Source organism: Poeciliopsis prolifica, unplaced genomic scaffold (genome assembly GCF_027474105.1).
Source record: "Poeciliopsis prolifica strain line A6 unplaced genomic scaffold, Auburn_PproV2 SCAFFOLD009, whole genome shotgun sequence".
Classification (NCBI taxonomy): domain Eukaryota; kingdom Metazoa; phylum Chordata; class Actinopteri; order Cyprinodontiformes; family Poeciliidae; genus Poeciliopsis; species Poeciliopsis prolifica.
Genome location: NW_026562384.1, coordinates 3,168,980 through 3,188,277, shown reverse-complemented (window position 1 = coordinate 3,188,277; position 19,298 = coordinate 3,168,980). Strand labels below are relative to the sequence as shown.

General features: G+C 40.8%; 1 protein-coding gene across 2 annotated transcripts in view; it reads left to right on the top strand.

Annotated features, from left to right (window-relative positions):
- Window positions 1-19,298, top strand: part of pigg (phosphatidylinositol glycan anchor biosynthesis class G) — a 76,635-nt gene that overhangs the window by 5,008 nt on the left and 52,329 nt on the right. For both annotated transcript variants that reach the window (XM_055034178.1, XM_055034179.1), the window contains exons 3-6: window positions 6,583-6,792; window positions 8,242-8,430; window positions 12,894-13,032; window positions 17,998-18,210. In XM_055034178.1, coding sequence (XP_054890153.1) covers window positions 6,583-6,792; window positions 8,242-8,430; window positions 12,894-13,032; window positions 17,998-18,210 — 751 coding nt within the window. The remainder of the gene's footprint in view (window positions 1-6,582; window positions 6,793-8,241; window positions 8,431-12,893; window positions 13,033-17,997; window positions 18,211-19,298) is intronic.

Below are 19,298 nucleotides of genomic sequence, written 5' to 3'. Positions count from 1 at the left end.
GGATTTCTGTGAATGATTTCCTGTCTGCAATTTTGTGAAACTTGAGACTGATGACGCCAATTTAGATTTCTTTTTCAAAGCTGTAAATTATTAAGGACAAAAGTATTATTTTGCCATTTATAGTTTCTAAAGAAATTAAAATTGGAAAGTAGGGAGGTGCATTTATTGTATCGTTTATCATTTATTGTGATTTTTTTTTTATCATAAGAACAGTCAGTTTGGCAAAAAGTACAGTTGACTATAGAGAGATTAAATTAAGACTAAATCTGCTGAGTCACTAAATCTACGTTCAGTAGTTCTGTCCAGCCTTTATTTTAGTGATGTGAGAATGTTGTTATTGGACTTTACTGACTGAGGCAACCTCTCTCACCTTTACTCCTGGTTCTCTGTCGTCTTGGCTGCGATAAAATGAAGCGTCCTGTAGGCAGAGAGTGCTGTAGAGAAGGGGGAGGACACGGAGAGGATTGAGATTTATGTGGACGTGCAGGGAGGCAGATGTTTCCCTGTAATCCGAGGGTTTAGAGAAAGATGTGGGGATAATGAAGGACAAAGACAGGCGGACATTCAGTGCCAATTTCCGTCTTTCCCTCATGCAGGGGGTAGTTTATTTTAAAGAAGATGAAAAGCCCTGCAAAAATTGTACAACACAAAAAAAATCTTCAAACTTGAATTTTTTTTTTCACATCTAACAATATTCATTCCCTTCTTCTTTTATGACAAAATATATACATCACAATTTGGTAAGGCAGGTTGTATTTTGAGTGGGCAAATGTTTATCCTTCAAACAGTGATGCATTTCACATTTTTGTTTATGTGTGAGTATGTCACAAAGTAGACTTTCAAGAAATTTATGCGAGACCTAAAGTCAAGTCAACCTTATTCATAGACACATTTTATGCATCTTTCGGTCTCTAAGCCCAGAAGAAGAAAAATAGGGCATTTTTAATTTACATCATGATTTCTTGCATATGGGTGTTTTATTCCAAATGTATGAGGAATATTTACATGTTAAACGTCGGGCAAGAATCGGATCCCCTACAAACCTGACCAATGTCTTTGAGACGTTCCTGACCCCAACTGGTTTCTGGTGGCGGAGAAGTTTCAAACCTCTCTGCCACCGTGGGTAAGACCAGGGTATTGCAAAAAGGCAAGATGGTACATCTGCACAAGGTTGTCATGAAGTAGCCGGTGCCTATCTTCAGTGGGCAGAGAGCGATCAACTATGCATGCACACCTAAGGACAGTTTAGAGAGATCAGTTAACCTCACAGTTGTGTTTTTGGTCTATGGAAGGAAGGAACTGGCAAACTCCATGCTGAAAGACCCCCAGGCCAGAATTCAAACGCCGGATCTTCTTACTGCAAGGCAACAGCGATACCAACTGCTTGACTGTGCAACCCAGATGGTGATACAGTAATTGGGGAAATGGAAACCTATAAAATGACAATCTGCTCCATCTGGGCTTAAGTCATTGTAAGAGAGTCTTATTTATCTGAAGACAGTTAGATACCAACTTTGCAGCTAACACACCAGATTGTAATGGATTGAAATCTTGCCACCCTGTGCTGTAGAAGGCACATGTTAAAGGTCTGTCTTTAGTTGGCGAACATCTAAATGATCAAGGAAAGACATCAGAGGCAAGTGCTATGATCAGTCGAGACCAAAGCTTTCTATGGATTCAGCTTTGCATTGTTGACTGGCCATGAAACCTTTTTGCTTAGTCTGAGCTATGCAGATGTTTTCCAGAGTGATACTGACACAAAGCCTACAATCAATGTCACATTAAGATTATGTAGAGCACTAACCAGTCTGTTGACCTAACTCCTTTAAAACACTGAGAAGAGAGTGAAAACTATGACTTGCAGCCAGATACCCCAAAAATGTAGTTTCTCTGAAAAAAAGAGGACCAGAGGTCTGGATGTGTGGTAGGTATTTTATTTCCTTAGATGAAAGAAAACATTTTTCTGTACATTAGGTAACCAAACCCTATCAAAGTGGATCATAACAAGGCATTTTCTGTTGCTGTCACGCCGTGTTGTATTTTAGAAAACAAGCACGTAAGGCAACACGTTGCTCTGTCTGAAGTAGCTCTGCTGGTCAGCTTGACCTCAACATGATTCAGAAATTCTGTTCTCCAAAAAGGCCTGCGAAACAAAACGACTCCACCAGCAGGGGGCATTACAGACCAGCTGCTAATTTCCGTTTAACATCACTGCATTGCACCCAGTCAACTCTTATGACTCAACCAACTAACTAAAAGCAAAACCTATTTGTGGCAATTATTTCTTTGACGAACCGCATTCCAACAGCCACTAGAGCCGCAAGTGATGCTTTACGATTATGAGTTTGGTTTCTTCTTTTATTAAAGATCTTCTTTTAATTCTCAAGTTAACTTTTGTCTCGTCTGTAACAGTTGAGTTATATTTTACTCTTTTTGAAAATGTTCATCTCTTGGAACAGTTATTGTAATTGTAACCAGTTGGGCGAGACTCTCAGGAACATCACTGAGATGCTTAATTAGAAAGTGGATTTCAGGTAACAGCAACACTAAAAGCAATGCATTGTGGGCTTTTGAGAGTCTGGAATTGGCCTGGTTGGTGTGAACACAACAGCTCGTGACTTCTTCTGGTGAATGATCTGAGACGATGAAGGATATTTTTCAGTTTGCGGAGGAACTTCTTCCTACCAGAAGCGAGCAGAAAGCAGTGGCTGAAAAGGAAAGTGGGGGAAAAAAAAAGAGTCCATCTATTGCCAGACTCTGGAACATGGAACGCGGCCCCTTCCGCCGGCATTCTGGCACCCTCGCTAAGCCGTAGAGTGTCAGTAAACCCCGCTCGTACTGTATGTCGCAGGCCTTGAACACACGCTGTGGGCCGGTAATTAGTGCGTCGATGAGTCACTCATTCATCTGGGCAGCTTTTCAACGAGATTTCTCCATCTAGAGCAATTTAAACAATTTCAAAGCTTTCGGAAAAGACAGTTGTAGAGTATATCCACACAGCATAGCCCCGCACCTTTATGTGCAAACTAGCAGGTTGCTATAAATAAAACCGGAGACCTCCGTGCAGCTGAACAGGCAGAAAGCGAAGCTTGGTTTTGCAGCAGAGTCATCCATCCCTTTCCTGTAATAAGCACCTGAAACAAAAGAGTCGCCCAAAAGGTAAAAAAAAAATATATAGCTGTGGAACAAAGTTTTCTTGAAATTTCTGCTTTGAACCCAACTTTTAAAAATCAAACTGGAGCTAAAATAGTTGAATAAGGGTTTAGTGTATTGGCCCGTTGTGGAGCTTTCTCTCTGTGTCACTATGTATAATCTCCCTCAGGGTTTTGGACAGAAATAAAGCCAACTGATCAAAAACACGACTGCATCTCATTCATTGGTAACCATAACTTCTGTGAGCCTGCATTCAAATCTATATTCAGCGTTTCACTTGCATGTAAAACTCGAAAGCTCGCCTGAATAAAACAGTGCAGGTTTGCTTTGATATTCTTAGCCTTAATATTGTATGCTGAGCTCCTTCTAGCTCCTATGGTAACCTGAAGCTGTTTTCTTCGTCATGTTGTACTGACTCTGTCATTAAGCTTCAAATGGATGAGGGCAAACTGTGTCCGAAAAACCACAGGTTGATGTTTTCAGAGCACATTTAGTCTAGCATTAAACCTGTTGCAATCAATCAACAAATCACATAAATGAAATTAGCTTGATGATTTCAATTCTGATTATTTTTTTTAAGGGAAATTTTGTTTACAGAGAAATTCTGATTCATTTTATTTCTTGTTTTTGGTTTCTTTTGATTTTTAAATGTTTCAGATTTCATCTGGTTTCAGTGTGGCGTTAATTGGTCTCTTTACGCCAGTATCAATACGTTACATGAAGTGTCCACAAAACAACAATAATGTCGCTTATTGGAATAATTACTGGGACAGTTTATTGTTGGAAACTCCTCCTTCAACATCAGAATGTCGGCTCTTTGCATACAGATATGCACGAGTAAAATATACATTTCCATTTTTACAAAAGGGCTGATCACGGATAAGAAAAGATTTATCACTTTTTGGTGTTTTTGTTTTTACGTGTGGGTGGTTGTTGTGTTTTGTTTTTGTTTTGTTGAAGAGCTGTTTGGCGGCGTAGGTATAGACGAGTTAAAGCACTTCTCAAACAGCACCACAGATTGGAACAAACAAAGAGAAAGTGTTTTGTCGGCAAATGTAAAAGCTGACAAGATGAACAAAATACTTAGATGTGAAGTGGAAGACCAGATTATATAAGCACAAGTACAACAACACTGAGACGGTGCTTTAGGCAGTGATTTAATAGTTTCCCTGCCCACTATAACACCCCTCAGTAGTTTTTGTTCACGGCTGGGTTATCGCACAATAAACACAGCTAATCTCTGTGTCTTTTCTAACATGCTGAAGGACGTCAGGCTGTGCCCTCGGCAGCTCACGGGGGGTTAAGTGACAGTTTGCTAATGTCTGCAAACTCGGGTCTCCTTCAGTGTTTTGGTGAAAGCGGCATCACACGAGTCTCCTTCTTCAGGGGTGGAGCAGATTCTGTCCTAGAATATTATTAAATATTGTCCTAGCTAATATCAAATTCATTTCCATCGACCACGTGATTGCTCAATCTGACATTGAGAAAATAAGTTTGCTGAATAGAAACGCGGCAATTTCACCGTATTGAAATGGGTTTATTTTGCAAAATTGCAAGGATAACACTTTATCACATCACAAGAGTCGCATGATTTACAACTGGATGTTACTGGTGCAAACCACGAAGAAGAAAAAAAACAGGAAGTAGTTGAGGATGATGTTTTCTAATGACTTCTCGTGTGAACAAACTTATTCACATGTAATTTCAGTTTCATTTCTTATTTAATTGAAACACCACTCTTGAAAAATTGTGGTTTTTTTCTCACCATTAGCAGAATATTGAGAAGTATTCTGCACATTTGTAACGGAAAAAAAGCTATTTCTTTTCCATGCCTTGCAAAATTATTTCTACCCCTTCAGCTTTCTCAGTGTCCATCGTCAAACACGGATTGCAACCCGGACAGTTTCTTATTACATTGAGTTAATGCAGTTATGTAAAAACTCCCCTGAACTTTACAGTGACAACAGACTTTGTTGAACAGTGACGCTCCTAAGAATTGGGAACAGAGGGGCTATGGCCCCATCATAAAAAATTTAAGCCAATCCCTCGAATAATATTCATGTCAGAGAAAGGCGTCTATTTTTCTCTGACATGAAATGTAAAACCCAATAAATAAAGTAAATACAATATTTAATAAATTAAATTTTTTTTTTTTTTTTTTTTTGTTCTTTTGTGTAGCTGCGTGCTCCTTAAATTTTGCCTGGTGCGTCCACCCTAATGAAAATATTCTGGGGGCACCAGTGTGGCTAAATGCATATAAAATCAGAGAAAGTGAGCAGCTACCAAAGTCATAGCCGGGTTTGTCTTCCAAAGTGTTTACACCCCATTAAGTTTTCCACTTATTCTCTTGTTATGACAAAGTTAGACACACCTTAATGAAATATGAAACATAAAGTGTCAGGGGAAGGAAAATGATGCATGGTCTTCACATTTGTTTACAAATAAAACTCCGTGCCTTTGTATTCAAGTCCTAAATTAAGTCCCCGTGCAACCAATTTGCCTTCAAATGTCACCTAATTAGTGTGCAGCTTAATGCACAGTGAAGGCCGAAGAGCTCTGCATTGTTTAATCAATCTTCTGAAAATTATGACACATTTGCTGACCCTATCAACAATTGGTGATCCACATAAACTAGGCTTGTTGGATCAGGAGAGTGTTACTCAGAGACGAAGCCAAGAGGCCCACAGTAACTCTGGAGGAGCTACAGAGATCCACAGCTCAGGTGGGAAAGCCGAGCCTTTATGGAAAAAATGTCACAAAGGAAGGCATCACTTAAATAAATATTAATAGCTTCCATTTGCAGTTTGGTAGCAACCATAAGGGGTTTGAGTTATGTTGCAAATAACTAAACAAGAGGACAAACGTGGAAAATGTTCTGTGAGATCAAAGCTGGGAGATTGAGACCCCAAAATGTTTGTGGTTATAAATGCAGCAAAAAGGTGATCCTGTAAATTGTCTCAGGGCAGCTGAACACAAATTCAAGTCAGACCTTTTGAGTGAACGATACATCAAAATGCAAAAAAAAAAAAATGTAGAAGTAAAGGATGGTTTACCATGTCAATGCTTTTGAAAATTAATCATGATCAATAAACGTTTTAGCTGTTTTTGACCAAAATAAGTTTTTATACTACCATCACCTGAGACACAGTATCTGCAGTCGGGTTATCTCTGTTCCACGCACTGGGAGGCTACCAGCACCAATTGGCTGGACCTCTGTTGAGATTTCAATACTCGATTCAGAGTAATTAAACCACTTAATCATTTTGGCCTTATTTGAATTGACAAAGTGGTTCCTCAGATATGCAAAAATGATTATCTTTTTTCATTTAGCCACACAAAGCACCAGATTAAAGAAGCTGTGTTCAACCCAGTGACAATCTAAGGTCCATTACAAGTCAGTTATTGAGGGTGAAACCTTTCCCTCTCCAGGCTCTGACCACCGGCAGCATCCCGGGCTTCATCGACGTGGTAATGAACCTGAATTCCCCCGCCCTCCTGGAGGACAACCTCATCTGGCAGGCCAAGACGGCCGGCAAGCGCATCGTCTTCTACGGGGACGACACGTGGGTCCGCCTCTTCCCGAAGCACTTCATGGAGTACGACGGAACGACCTCGTTCTTCGTGTCCGACTACACCGAGGTGAGTGGGAGTTGAATCGGCCCCGGGTTTGTGCTGTAAACAGTCCGCGTCGTTGAGTGATGGATTTTTCTGCGAATGCTAGTGAAGGATTAAAGCCCCAGGTGCTTTTTGTGATATTGGAATGTGGAGGGGGAAAAAAAAAAACATTGATAAGGAATGATGAAAGAAATGAAATAAACCTGCTTTGCCATGTTAGCCAGAAGATTGATGTTCAGACACGCGCCTCGGAGTGAGTCACGTTTAACACGGCTTTCACAATGTGAACACTTTGAATGATCCACAAAGTTTATGGGGATTAAAAGACAGAAGAAGAAATCAAACTGGAAGCGTAATATTATGTGAAAATATCTCTCCTGCATTGCATTTTGCCTCATAGCAGAATAGACTCTATTATTTTTAAGGAAAAATTAGGTATTCAAAGTTGCAAAACTACACTATGATAATAATGTAGCTCCGATGCATTGAAAAAGTATGTGTAGGCTTTGATCTCCAGATGTGTAAAGGGGCCTGAATGAGAAATATGGAGCACAGATTGTTCACACTGACCCCTTGTGCACTTTTATAAGCCTGTTTTTTTTTTTTATTTGTGTGTGATTTCTGGAACTGACGGTCTGACAGGACACAAAATTAGCTTGATAATTTCCATCTTAATGTTTAATATTTTTTAAAGGCCAATTTTGTTTACAGAGACTTAATATTTCATTTCAGTCATTGTTTCGGTCATGTGTGGCTTTTATTTTCCATTTCATTTACTGCATTTGGTCGCTGTGTTTTTTTTATTTCAGCTTCAGCTTCATCAGATTTATATAACAGATTTAAACGAGCTCTGTGAGATGTCCAGTTGTTTTATCGTCTCGTTCTGCTTTAAACATCACCCTGACCTGTCGTTGTGTTCACGAACCTGTTTGTTCACTTAATGAGATTAAATTTTAACACACGTTGACTTTAGTTACTCGAGGCGATATATTTCACCTGATTTCATTTAGAAGTGCTGGATTAGAAGCGCATGAATGCGAATGTATGCCTGACGTTTCAGTGGCACATTTTTAACTATCGCGTTCAATTCCAATAAAGTGCATCGAGGTTTATGGCTGTAATGTGACAAAACGCAAATAAGGTGCATAAATCCTGGGGATTGCAAAGTTTCTGCATTAAAGTGGTGAAGGCAGCTAATCAAACAGGGACACGGAGAGCTGAGATCACTCAAGAAATGCTCAGCATCTGCACTGATGGGACCCAACAAGCTGTTACTGTTTATCCTGCAGGTTTGCTAGTTGTGGAGCACGTCACCACAAACACGGCTTGTGTTTGTAGCACAGATTAAGGCGATTAGGTTTCATTATTTAACATTTTCCCTTGCTAGATTTTGAAGCATGTCGCGTCTCCAGCCTCTGGAGAGAATGTTGAATGTCGTCTCTAAGTGGACGTGTCCCCGCTGCTGCGATTCAGGTGGACGACAACGTGACCCGCCACCTGGACAGCACCCTGAAGAGAGACGACTGGGACGTGCTGATCCTCCACTACCTGGGCCTGGACCACATCGGCCACGTCAACGGGCCCCACAGTTCGCTCCTCCAACTCAAGCTGCTGGAGATGGACGACATCCTGAAGATGATCCACGGTTCCCTCGTCTCCAAGGTGAGTCCGTTTCCTGCGAGCGTCGTGCGTTTGGACAGTTGATCCCTCCGGTTTTAGACGACGCCATTAACTCTTGGAGAGTTGCTACGTTGTGTAGCCATGGCAACAAGGTATTGTTTGTACAACTGGAAACTTTTGATTAGCGTTTCAAAATCTGAAAGAATGAACGAACTATGACCTCAGACCCAAGAGGACTTGAAAAGATGGCTTTAAAGAGGAGTGGCAAAAGCAAATGAGGCGGATTAGCAGTTCTTGCTAAAATCTGATGATGTCATCCAGGACATGCTACTGTAGAATATCGTCTTTGTTGCTCAGATGTTGATCCTTGCAACAAATCGCAATAAGCAATTAATCAGTTAATCAAATAATCACATGATCAATTAAAGTGAGCTTGATCATTTCCATTGTCATAATTACTTATTTTTTACAGATTTATTTACAGAGTCTCTGTAATCATTTATGATTTTAGCGTGTGTGGTATTTATTTTCATTTTTATTCATTGTTTTTGGTCTTTTTTTTTTAAGTTATTCAAAATATCTTTCAGTTTTGAAATGAAACTTGGTCTTCAGAAGGCGAACTTCTTATGTCATTATCGATGCACCACAACATGAAAATGGTGACAAAACAACAATATTATTGTTTATCAAAATGGCTTTCGGGACGATTTTTTTTTTTTTATTGTGACAGCATCACCGTCCACGACTGTTTGAATACACTTGGGTGATCTGAATTATTGCATTTAATTTCCCTTTGGGATACATAAAGTGTTTTATATTGAACTGAACCGTGTCAGAGATCAGACGTCGGGCCAGAACAAATATGTAGAATGGTTTATTTATCTGCTGCAGATAAATAACCTTAAAATATCTGAGAGAAAAACTTTCCGGTTCCCATTCAGCTTCATCGTTCTTTCAAAAATAACTATGTGAGGTCACAGAAGCGTTTCTCCATCTGTCCTTGAGGCAGTAAAATCTAAAAGGAATGCATTAAGTTGTTTATTTCTTATATCATTATAATATATAATTTTTTTAAATGTTTGAATGGAAGTTCAGCTGTTTTTCCCCTCCAACTTCAGTCACTGTTATTGAAATATTATTGCTTAGCGAAGCCTTCAAAATGTGCTAAAACAAAACGGTGATCAATAAGTAATAAGTAACCGATGCAATCTGTGACTATATAACACTGTCAGGTTTTGGCCGTTTACTTACTGAGGTCATTTGCGCGGCTGTCGGCAGTCGTTATGTTATCTGTCTCATCGGGCGCAGAGATTTAATAATCCGTTATCTTTCATCAGCTCTTGTTCTTTGTGTTTCCCCGCGGCGGCCGACTGCAGTACATGCATATTGACTCTGCGCTGTGCATGCGCTCCTAATGGGCATTGTCTCGTTGTCATTCAGATATACAGCTGCTACTTAAGTTGTCAAGTCATGTCTGCGTAAAGCGCCCAATTTTCCCCTCACCCTTTGCTTCTTTTTTTTTTTTTTTTTTCTTTTGAGGCAGGAAAAAAAAGGTGCAGGCCGTAAACACGTCAGGGTTTATTTTAGATTCGCTAATCCAGCATGTCACCACATCCCAAAAAGTTGCTAATTAAACATGTCTAGCTTCTCTCAGCTTTTGATGAGGCCTGCATGCTGTTTGTGTTTTTTTGGGGGGTTTTTCACTGAAATGTGTTTTACAACCTCATTTCAGTCCCGTTTGTGTGAATGTAAATGTAAACCCGCCCCTGTGGAGTCCTGCGGGTCGTCGCACAACGGCGGCAATGTTTTCTCTGGTCCCCTCTCGCTGCGATTGCATCGTGTGGGAGTGTTTCACGCGCCGCTGCAGATGCTGCGCGCGTCGTCTGCCGCCACATCCTGAAGGAGCTACGGCTCCCAGCTGCAAGGGGAGCGAGGGGGGGAAAAAAAATTGGGAGAGTCGGATTCAGATGACAGCCCCTCAACGCTCCGTTTGTAATGAGGTGCCAGTTGTCTCTTTTCCGTGCAGAGAAACGCTTCGGCTGCTGAGCAGAGAGATGCATCATGTTCTATTAAAAAACAAGATTGGGTATCGTGACCTTGCGGTCAAGAAGGCCTCGGTTGGACCTTTGTGTTAATGTTGAGCTCACGGCCTCAATCTTCTCTTCCTGAGATTTTGAGTTTGTAGGGTGACGGTTGCTGTTTGATGTGTAAAGTTTCTAAGACCTGCAGAAAAACAGAAACTGATTGAAGGTTCATGAGGTACAAAATAAATAAATAAATAAATGAATCGGATTAAAACAGAATAATAGTGGGATGATTTGGGTTTAGGGAATTTGTATGGGAGCAGTTTTTCCTATTGAAACTTAAGGAAATTAAAATTTAGCCCTCACACACACACACACACACACACACACACACGCAGTCACAGCAGTTTATATTGAACCCATTAGCAGGGCCGGATTCAGAAAGATGTGCTCCCCTGGGCTGGTGCTGGTTTTGGTCCATAGCTAGTCCTCCACATCAGCAGGTATAAATTGATGTATGGTAGTTTACTACTTATTTTGTTCCTAAAAAAATTAACTGCCACGAGTAGAGCAGAGTAGCAGTAGGACACCCACCTCTCCAATGAGTTTGACAAATGAGGGAAAAGCAAACAGTTTGTTTTTTGGAAAGAGAAATATCTCCGGTGATAACTTCAGAAAAGATGGCACATGCTGCCTGCGTCCCATGGCGTTTTGCACTTGGCCCGTCACCTACCAGATACATTTTTGGCAGGTTAGAAGAGCTGGAAGAACTTCGGCACTATTTCATCTCTTGTAGTCGGGAAGGAATCAGTCCACAGGCGATGTCATCAAAAAAATTTTAGGGGCTCTTGTGCATCAACGTTTTCCACTTTTTTCCAAGATTGCATCAACACCCCTTTGATTGTTGTGAAAGATGGCACCTTTAGACCATTCTATGCTCAAGTTCTAGTACAAACAACACAGGAGATGAATTTAGTAGCATAGGAAAGCTAAGGTTGTGCATTGTGTTAGCTTGCGTGCTTTCAGTGAACATCTTGGTCTTTTGTAATGTTCAGAACATTCTTGTACCATTCAGATTTGGAGAAATTTGTACCCAGATTTGTATTTTGTGTTGTCTGATACTCATTCACAAAGTTGTAACATAAAAAGTTGGTCAAGTTAACGTTGACTTTTTTTTTTTAACCACTCCAGGTTAAAAGTTTTAAAATAAACATTTCACACAAGAAAACAGGACTGTGCCATCAGCATCAAGATGGTATTTCCAGTATCATAATGAAGACATAGAACTTAAATCAATGGCAAACAGAAGTGGTCCAAAGACAGAACCCTGGTGGACACCTTTGATTATAGAGGTTACGTTGGCAGAAATTGAACTTCTGTTCTGTTCCAGTGTTATTCACTCCTGTGTTAGTATTTCCAGCTTTTCATGCAGTAAATACTTCTTACCTTTTGCTCAACTGTTTAAAGTGTTAAGTTGAATCCCCAGGTTTTAGGTCTCAGCTGTCGGACACTGTTTAGATGGAGTTTGCTTGTTCTGGTAAATACGCTCTGCTGCCCCCAAAGCTTTAGGCTTTCATTGCGAGGAAAAGAAATTAATTTTGTCTGGTTGTAAGTTGAAAGGAGAGGCCGGGTCGGGATCAGCGGTGCTTTGTAGATTTTCTCGAGGTGTTGTCTCGGCTCCCCTGGGCCCTGTGACATTTATAACAAGCTTCCAACAGGTACAACCCAGAACAGGAGGTTGCCTTCTTTATTTTCCTACTGAGTACAGGCTATAATGAGCCATCGGGGCTCTAAAACACAGCCGAGGCCCGGCTCTTTTCTGCAGCACTTGTTTGCAGCATTCACCAGTCTTTTATGTCCCCTAATAAAGCAAAAAATGATTAGTCCACTCCCAGCGATAGAATAAAGATGAGCTGACATAAACATTTTGTTTCTTTTTTTTTTTTTTTTACTTCAATGCAGTCCTTTTAGTTCAGATGAAACTTTCTTGTCTTGAACAATAACCCTTCGATTGTTGGTTGTTAGTGTGGGAACTAAAAGGTTTTCTGAGAGTGTTTGAATCATAAAGCCTCCCAGTTGAATTTGTAGTCGACTCAGGGTTCCCTCAACTCAAGTTGAAAGGGAATCCACTTAAGGAACAACCCGCGTCTGATCAAAGGCTGTCATGCTTGACACACCAGTCGCCCTTTGCGTTTGTTTGCTGTAGGTTTGTTTTTTGGTCTCTTCCAAGGCTAATGGAAACAAATCTCTGGAGTGTTTTGTCATGACTTTCTTGTCAGATGTAATAATTTAATGCTGTTGGATGCCGTAACTGTATCAAAATCCTTCAGACAGCATGTTTATTTATTTATTTATTTATTTATTTTTATTTCAGTAAACGTTGGAGCATGTTGTGTATTTCAGACTCAGAACAGGAGACGTCTTCTCGCGTCGGCACACATAAAAGGTCGGTCGTTGACTCTTGTGTTTGGCTCCCCGTAGGAGGCTGAGGGATCTTTGCCCTACCTGCTGGTGCTGTGCGGAGACCACGGCATGACCGAGACCGGCAGCCACGGGGGCTCCTCGGAGCCAGAGGTCAACACGGCCCTGGTGCTCATCAGTCCAGCCTTCAACAGAAAAGGTAGGCCTAATGGTAAAATGTGGAAGGTTTGCCCCCGGTTACGAATCAAAAACCACCCTTTTTCCTCGTACGCTCCCAGACGAGGTAACGGCAGCTGCAATGTGACGAACGACATCGTCGGTGCGAAGACTCACTAGCAGAGGTGTTCCCTGAAGCGATGAATGGGGTTAAGTGTGAACGTGGGATTGTGATAATTAGATCTTCTATTTTTGAAATTCTCTTTGCTTGTTTGATTTCTACACCATTCATGATAATTATTTGCTTGCTGATGTTTGCTAACTCTGAGTCCTGCAGAGCTTCAATGAATAGCTTGGGTGTTTTAGATGATTGTTTTGATCTATCGTGGTCGAGGGAATTGGGAAATGAACGCCAAATTAGGTTTTATTCAAGCAAATATACGTTAGCCATTTGAATATTGATGAACTCACCAATTCTGCATTGCACTGCTTGTTATTTATACTGAACTCATCACACCTCCTATGTGGTTCAGCTCTTTTTAGAGTAACGACAATAAAACGCTGCAGGGCGTCCCAGCACCCTTAAAAAGTAATAAACTAATGTACCTAAAATTAAGGCCTTAAAATGTCTCAAAAATAAGTTGCGTTTAAACATGTTAATAATAGATCTTAAATTTTGCCTTAATTTAGTGTATTCTATGTTTTTTTTTTTGTCTGTTTGTTCTTGGGGGACTTTTCTGTCAGGCTTCTGCCTGACAGAAAGTACTCAAATGTCTTCAAATGGTAACTAGCTGTTAAAAATAGCCTAGCTAGCTGGCGATCTAGCTTGTTTGAGTCAGTAAATGGATATTTATGTAGATCTTAAATTCTGTTCAAAAGTCTTAAAAAGGTTTTAAAAGTATTAAACACCAAGTTAAAAGTTTGGACGATGTCCCCAGAAAGACTGGTGAGTCTATTTGAAATTTCTCCATAGCTGTCCCAAAGGCTTTTCGGTTTCAAGATTTTATTGTCCAAGTCGATGTAGTATGCCTGGAGAACCAAATGTTTTGTGTGATGTTGAGAGAAAAACCCCCAGCTAACATAGAAACGCTGTAAAATTTCTTCAAGGTTTGATTAAAATCTACTCATCAAAAGGGAGGCTCTCTAATGAAATGTAACTTAATCTCGTAAGGTAAGGACTTTCGCTAAGTGGCACCTTAGACGTAAACACGGCGGCATGGAAATGTGTTGGTTAATGAAATCAGCGGCCGCATTAGCATAAATGGCTACTCTTTCAAATGAGGGGTCATTAGCGGAGCGCTTGTCTCCCTGTTGTTTTCATTAGCACATGCTCCCCCGTGTCAGAACTGGCTGCCTGCTGAATACCTGGGCTTCACTCTTTAATCTTGTCGCGTCTCTAAGAAAAGCGCATGTTGGCAGAACATTTAATTGACTTTGCTGGGAGGACCCTGACAGGCAAATTCACTTTATTCAGACTTCGCTAGGACTATTGTATATTTAGGTAAGTGTGTCTGAACCTGTCTCTATCTGTACTGTCCGGAAACCAAAAGGAAAAGACTATAAACACTTTGGCACCATTTTCAAATGAAAAATAAACTCTGGAAGGTAAGTCTTAAAGCTATTTCAACAGCTAGACGCTAACTAAACACCAAGAGGGGTCACTGTCTGGACTGTACACACAGTGCAGTGAGAATGGACTCCCTGCGTCAAACCATTACATGTTGAACCTTATAATTAAAGTTTTAAATGTTAACATTTCAATGTCAATTCAACTTTTTTCAACCCCCCGACCCGCCTCCTCTTGAGCAATAGGGATTGGAAATAAGTCTAAGACTCGACCAGTTTTGACCTCCAGCAGTTTACTTTACTTGCATCTCTAACAACAGTACCAGTTTCTTCGTTGTGTGTCGTCCAAAGAGCGTACTGTTCCAGAGCCGGGCTCCTTAAATCCGGGCCTCAAGGACCTGGCGTTCTCCCACTTTCAGATGTGTCTCCGCTTCAACACACCTGAGTCCAGTAATGAGGTCTCTGGAGAACTGGACTGCATACTGAGGAGGGGATCCAGCCGTTTGATTCAGGTGTGCTGGATCAGGGACACGTCTAAAGGTTGCAGGACCTGGAGGTCTGGATTTGAAGACCCCCGCTCCACAGGTTAGTGTGCGGGGTTCGATAACGGCGAAAGGCCCTCTGCTTGTTGTTAACAGCGTAGAGTTTGAGAAAAAGAAGACTCCCTTCCCTCTGCTTTAGCTGTCAGTATAATTGCAACTAACAACAAAACTTTAAGTCTGCAACTTGGTACTAAACATCTTAAAGCAGGTTTCACTTCCTGTCATCTTTTAGTTTGTGGAGGTGGGACTGTAGCTCTTTTGCTTTCAAACGGATTGTTTTCTGGCTCTTACCGCTCTGTCCAAATAAGCCTCCAGCTCCAAAACGCGTGCCCGTCTTTAATCTGCAGTGGTCTCACTTCCTGACAGATCCTCTGTTCGTTCAAAAACATTTTCTGCATAAGTTTAATTCATCGCTGCAACCTGAAAACTTCACTCAAACGCAGACAGTACGGGGCGGGGGAGAGCAGCACTCCCACTGTCTGTCTGTTGTCGGAAGCTCTCTTCAGGAAGCAGATCATCAACAACGAAACGCTTGACAGGAGACGACGGGCTTTGAAAAACAAAATCCCGGGCTCACTTGATGATGATGATGATTAAATTCACGTCTTATTTTGTTGATGCTGTTGCCGTGCTGACAGCCCCCTCATGGGTATTAATATGAGAATAATAACGGGGGTGATTTGTCGTATTGTGTTCGGTTTCTAAAACGTTATATATTTATTTTTTTGCCTCGGCTCTAACCCACGAACATGATGCAGGCTGCCTTCATGTATTAAAACGAGAAGCTTTCCACTCTCCCCGGCCCCTCACGTTGCTGTCTCACAGTTTCACCGCTGAGGGGTCAGAAGTAGCAGAGCAGCAGCGACTACAACGGCACGCTCCGTTAATTCGTCTTACTCCATCAGGCTTCCTAGTAATTGAACGCCGTGGGATGTTTCGCCTCTGCTGTTGCCGTATTTCTGACTCCAGGACCAGGACTTCCCTTTTTTTCTGTTAATTTGTCTTGATGAGGCTGGTGAAAGGCTTTTGTGTGCAGGTTTCTGCGTAAAAACGAGACAGAAAGTGGAGTTATTTAATGAGGATGTAATGTGACCGAAGTTGAAAACCGTGGCTTTTGTCTTGTGAAATAAATATGCGTGCTGGTGATCGGTTTTACGCATCTGTCGCTGCTGGGACGACGTGGCGTTAAGGGACAAAAACGCCCACAGAAGAGGCGGCGTATGGAGTTCCTACAGGACCGGGAAACATCTGGGATTAGACGGAATAACACATCAACGATCTGTTGCTGTTGTTGCATTAACCTTCCAAAACACTCCGGTCTTCTGGTTCTGGTTCTGCTCTGTCAGAACCAGAACCAATCTAATCTTCTTGCATGGAGGAAACTTCCAGAAAACTGCAAAACTGCTGGAATATTTTAAGTCAAGATCTTGACTCAAGACTCAACTCTACAAGAAAACCATTTTGTAGAGTTGCCTTTGATTCGTAATCACTGGAACATTGATCAATATATTTGATTAATATTTTCTTGATTATATCAATGATGCCATTAAACAAAATGTAATGTTTATTGCTTGCTTTGTAATTTGATGTGGTTTTATGATGTAAAGCAACCCTGTTTCTGAAATCTGCTCTACAAATAAACTTGACTCACCAGGATGCAGATTGTATGGAAAACTACAGTTGTGGCCTTTTACTGAACTTTTGACCCACGTGACAAAGTTTGGACACCTTTGACTGGTGAACGCCTTTCCCATCGCTTGCATCTATTTTTTTACACATTGATATCGGCCCGATAGGTCGGATCGATATTAACAACCAATGTTTATTTCCATATGGTGGCTGTTTTTGGACGGGACAGAAGGAGTTTGGTGATGTGGCAGTCATCATGAAGCAGGACAGGATCATGGAGTTTAATGTAGACAATATCTGTAAATATTGGTTATCGGCCATAACAGCAAAATCAGTAACTTTATCTGACGGAGTGTGCAGAAGATTGACATGACACTGTCATAAATGTAACACAACATAAGTCCTTTGTGTTATATACATGAAGGAGTCTTTATGAATGTCTATGACTGTTATCATGACGCGTCATTGTGTAAACATTCACATTAACTCAATTAATTGCATGATAAATTAAAACAAGCTCAGTAATTTCCATTTGCCTGATTTTTCTCTTCCGAAAACTGGATGGTAAAAGTGTTCAGTCTGGTTCTTTGGTCTCAACAAGACCTTCCTTTTTGAAGGACAATTTTGTTTCAGAGAATTTATGATTCACTTTATTTCACTTGGTTTCTGTAGTTTTGTTTGACTTATTCTGAATTTTTACAAATGTCTTCCAGTTCCAGTGTTAAGTGTTGATTAGTATTTAAAGTTTATTCATCTTTGAGAATGCGTCCTAGCATTGTTATTAAGCCATTACCATTATATTACTGGAAGATGGTCTCAAAATTACAATATTTTCACTTATGGCAATACCTTCTGGGATAATTGATCGTCCAGCAAAATTAGTTATTGTGACAGGCCTGTTCAATAGCAGATACTGGTATTCGCTCTTGGCATTAGTCTGAATCAACGATTGGTCCGTTTCTGTCTCCCTAGTTTTTTTTTTTATTTGTTTGTTTCTTACATTTAAAGCCAAACTTTTGAAAAAACATTGAAAAATTCTCTGAGAATTTTTTTTATTGTTATTATTACGATTACTTCTACTTTAAAAATTGTCCAAACTGACCCAGTGAAACGTTCTAAACTCTGTCTAGGAGAAAAAATCACAGTCCTGACCCCCACAGTGACCTTTTAACTGTTGTATGCTGTTAAAAGAAAGGCCTCCAGTCAATCCATCTCTGTCTGGTTTCATTTGCGCCTCCCTTTGTTTTTGTTTTTGTCTTCTCTTCCTGAAGTGGGCATGGAGAGGCCCGGAGTGGTGGAGCAGGTGGACCTGGCCCCGACGCTGGCCCTGGGCCTCGGGCTGCCCGTGCCCCAGAACAGCGTCGGCCGCATCATCCCCAACGTGCTGGAGGAGCGGTCGCTGCGGGACCAGCTGCGCTTCCTGCATCTCAACGGCCACCAGCTCAGCTGCCTGCTCCGAGACAGCACACCCGACTACCAGAAAGGTAGGCAGCGGGAAACTTTTCTTACGGAGAGCCTCGTACCCGACGGGTCATCTCCTTTGTTGTCCTGCATCGTTTTGGGACTCGTCTCGTAATGGACTCAATTTTCACACTTTGCTCACACAGCTACCTGCGAGGTCATTGGGGTGGATTTTAAAGGCACTATGATATTAATTACGCCAGAACAAAATGCAGTGCAATTCTTTCTTACCTGATGGAATCGTTTTTGAAGTGAACAGCGTTTCAGTCGGAAAAATCCCGCCAACGTGAATGAAACCAAAACATACAGTCGGCTTCCATTATTTCATCTCGGCCTCTGTCAAAATGTTGAACCTCATTTTCATATTTATTCTGCCATGAATGTAATGAGCTCTGTCACCACATAAGCATATTCATTGCATCATTACCATACTTATGGACAAAGTAATTTGTATTTTTTTATCATAAAAATGATTCCATTTAGAACTGAAAATAGGAATTTGGGGACATTTAGATATTAACTAGTCTCTCCCATGCAGGTACTTTTTTACATTTTGTGTTTTTTAGGTTTATCCCACAATGTTCTGGCTATTTCCTGCTGAGGACAGGAAGTATAGAGACAAAATTGACCTACAATTGTTGCAAATGTTTCTTTTTTTAAAAAAAAAAAAAAACAACAAATGTGCCAAAGTGTCTTTAAAAAATAAGGAAACAGCAAATTAATATCTGCGGTGTTTTGGAAGTCTTTCGTCTGGTGTTGAGCTTTAGTTTTTAAGCAGTAAAACATCTTAGGAAGCCTGATGCTTGGCAGGAGTGAGCACTAGTGTCCTAACTATCATCACAAATTTCATATGTAGATAAATTCGTGGATAAATCATCTACAGATGCACAAAGATGAGACAAATTCTCATGCGTTGGCGCTATGATATTAAAATTAGCTACATCAAAATCTACAAAAGCAATTCCAACATCCAAAGCACTTAAAGCTCATGTTTTCTATGACACTGTTGAATTTTTCTTTTCAGTCTTCACTACAGTGTTTGTTTGGGTTTCCGATCAGAAATGCCACGAGAACAATTCCCAAAGTCGGAATTCCAAGTTGGAAAGTCAAA